Below are 2,046 nucleotides of genomic sequence, written 5' to 3'. Positions count from 1 at the left end.
TAATTTGTAATCATGATTTTGTTTACATTTGTCGCTGTATTTCTATAATATTTTTTTTTGAAAATGGAAAATTCAGTGGATTGACCAACAAGATGGCGGTGAAGGTAAAAAAAATTGTCCTAATGGTAAATAAAAATCCGTTTACTTAATTAGAAGAAGTATTTTAATAACTTTTTAAAAACTTTTGAATACTAAGGGCTATAAAGCGAACCAAAACACCAAAATAAGACATAGGTTTTCTTTTCTTGTATTTCAACTCCAGTTTGTCTGAAGGGATGAGAAACGCGCAGCAAATGCTTTCTGAATATAATAAAGTTGTGAATTTTCAAATGATTTCTATCAATTTGATGAAATAATTGTTTTACTGCATTTGTCATAATTGTTTTATTGAGTTCTACACTAGTGCTTCTCCGAAAGAAATTATGTTTTCCATTTGATAATGATTGGAAGTTTCCACTTAAGAATATTTTACAGCCTTTCTACCATCTGTCCTTAATGTATATAGCCAACACTAAACGAACCAGTCGGACATAAGAACGGATTATCACCTTAAATGTGTTTCTATGGATTAAAAAACTTCATCATGTATCCAAATTCAAGCATCGGAAATGATTCCGTACTGTCCATGGCCAGTTTCCCGGATTACCAGACAGCCGTTCGGATCTGGAAGTATCTTTCCCCAGTCTTGATTGTGGTGGGCACTCTAGGTAACACTGCAAGTATCATCATCCTCACTCGCCGCTCCTTTCGGAACTCTACGTGCATGTTCTATCTAACCGTACTGTCGTGTGCAGACCTGTTGGTTCTGTACACAGGGCTCCTGCGGTTTTGGATCCGTTCGGCATTCTCCGTGGACATTCGCACACTGTCGATCTGGAGCTGTAAGATCCACGTGTTTTTAGTCTATTTTGCTATGGATCTGTCATCCTGGGTCCTAATGACCGTGACGCTTGACCGTTGCATTCTTGTCTGTTTTCCGTTCAAGTCCCGACTTTTTTCGACCATGAAAAGAGCCCCTTACATCGTTACCGTTGTGATGTTGCTCCTTACATTTGTCAACAGTCACTTTTTTGCGACGGTTACGATAAAGAATACACATTGCACGTACGAAGTTGATCTTGCTATGAGGGTGTGGCCGTGGGTTGATCTGGTTGTGTGTACCCTGATCCCATTTACAATGATGCTTCTCTGTTCTATTTTGATTTCTCGGAAGGTTTTGCAAACAAACAAGCGCGTGGCTGCACAAAGAGTAAGAACGATATCTGGCGGAAGCGGAAATGCGCCGACCGACGGCAATAAATCGCTGAAGAGTTCCTCTGTAACCGGCATGCTCCTCACCATTATTCTCTCGTTCTTCCTTTTAACACTTCCTCTGGTGGTTTTTAACATATCCTATCGTTATTGGATAGAAACAGCTACAATATCTGACCTGGCCACGTTGGAACTCGTGCGTACTATCTTCAGCATGCTATTATACACTAACCACGTAGTGCATTTTGTGTGTTGCCTTACGGGAAGAAGATTTCGACGCGAGGTCATGAAATGTTTCTGTTTGCGTAGAAACTCGTCAAAAAATGAGGGTAATGGTACTCTCATGACTTTGAAATAACCGGATGTGACGAAACTAACATATCTTCTTGTGACAATCAATATACCAAGCCTTGTTTCAAAACGGAAAATTGTTTGATTTGGTCCGCTACAATTTGAAAGAAATGTTGCAACCACTATAGAAATAAAACCAATATTTAAAGAAATTATTTCAACAGTGGATGGGGATGTATTTCATTACAAGAGGCACTTTCTAACTACTATTGAAATACAACCACAATTGAAATTATTATTTCAATAGTGGTTCGGATGTGTTTCAATATAAGAATCGTTTTGCAACTACTATGGAAATACGACCATAATTGAAATTATCATTTCAGTAGTAGTTGGGAATGAATTTAGATATTATTTTGTAACCACTATATTTAAAAATGTAAAAAAAAGCACATGTACTTCACTTTTTTGTTTGTTAAAAAGAATTTAGAATGCAAGAGATAA

At 37.5% G+C, this 2,046-nt stretch overlaps 1 protein-coding gene across 1 annotated transcript; it reads left to right on the top strand.

The window, feature by feature from the left end:
• Positions 1 to 302: 302 nt before the first annotated feature.
• Positions 303 to 2,046, top strand: LOC128182458 (neuropeptide SIFamide receptor-like). Its single transcript, XM_052851087.1, has one exon. The coding sequence runs from the start codon at positions 554 to 556 to the stop codon at positions 1,607 to 1,609; it is 1,056 nt and encodes a 351-aa protein (XP_052707047.1). The 5' UTR covers positions 303 to 553; the 3' UTR covers positions 1,610 to 2,046.

This window comes from Crassostrea angulata, chromosome 4, assembly GCF_025612915.1.
Source record: "Crassostrea angulata isolate pt1a10 chromosome 4, ASM2561291v2, whole genome shotgun sequence".
NCBI lineage: Eukaryota > Metazoa > Mollusca > Bivalvia > Ostreida > Ostreidae > Magallana > Magallana angulata.
This window is presented reverse-complemented; position numbering and strand designations above follow the sequence as displayed.

Excerpts from the sequence above, each read along its gene's own strand:
- LOC128182458 (XM_052851087.1), top strand. The coding sequence starts at position 554 with ATGTGTTTCTATGGATTAAAAAACTTCATCATGTATCCAAATTCAAGC.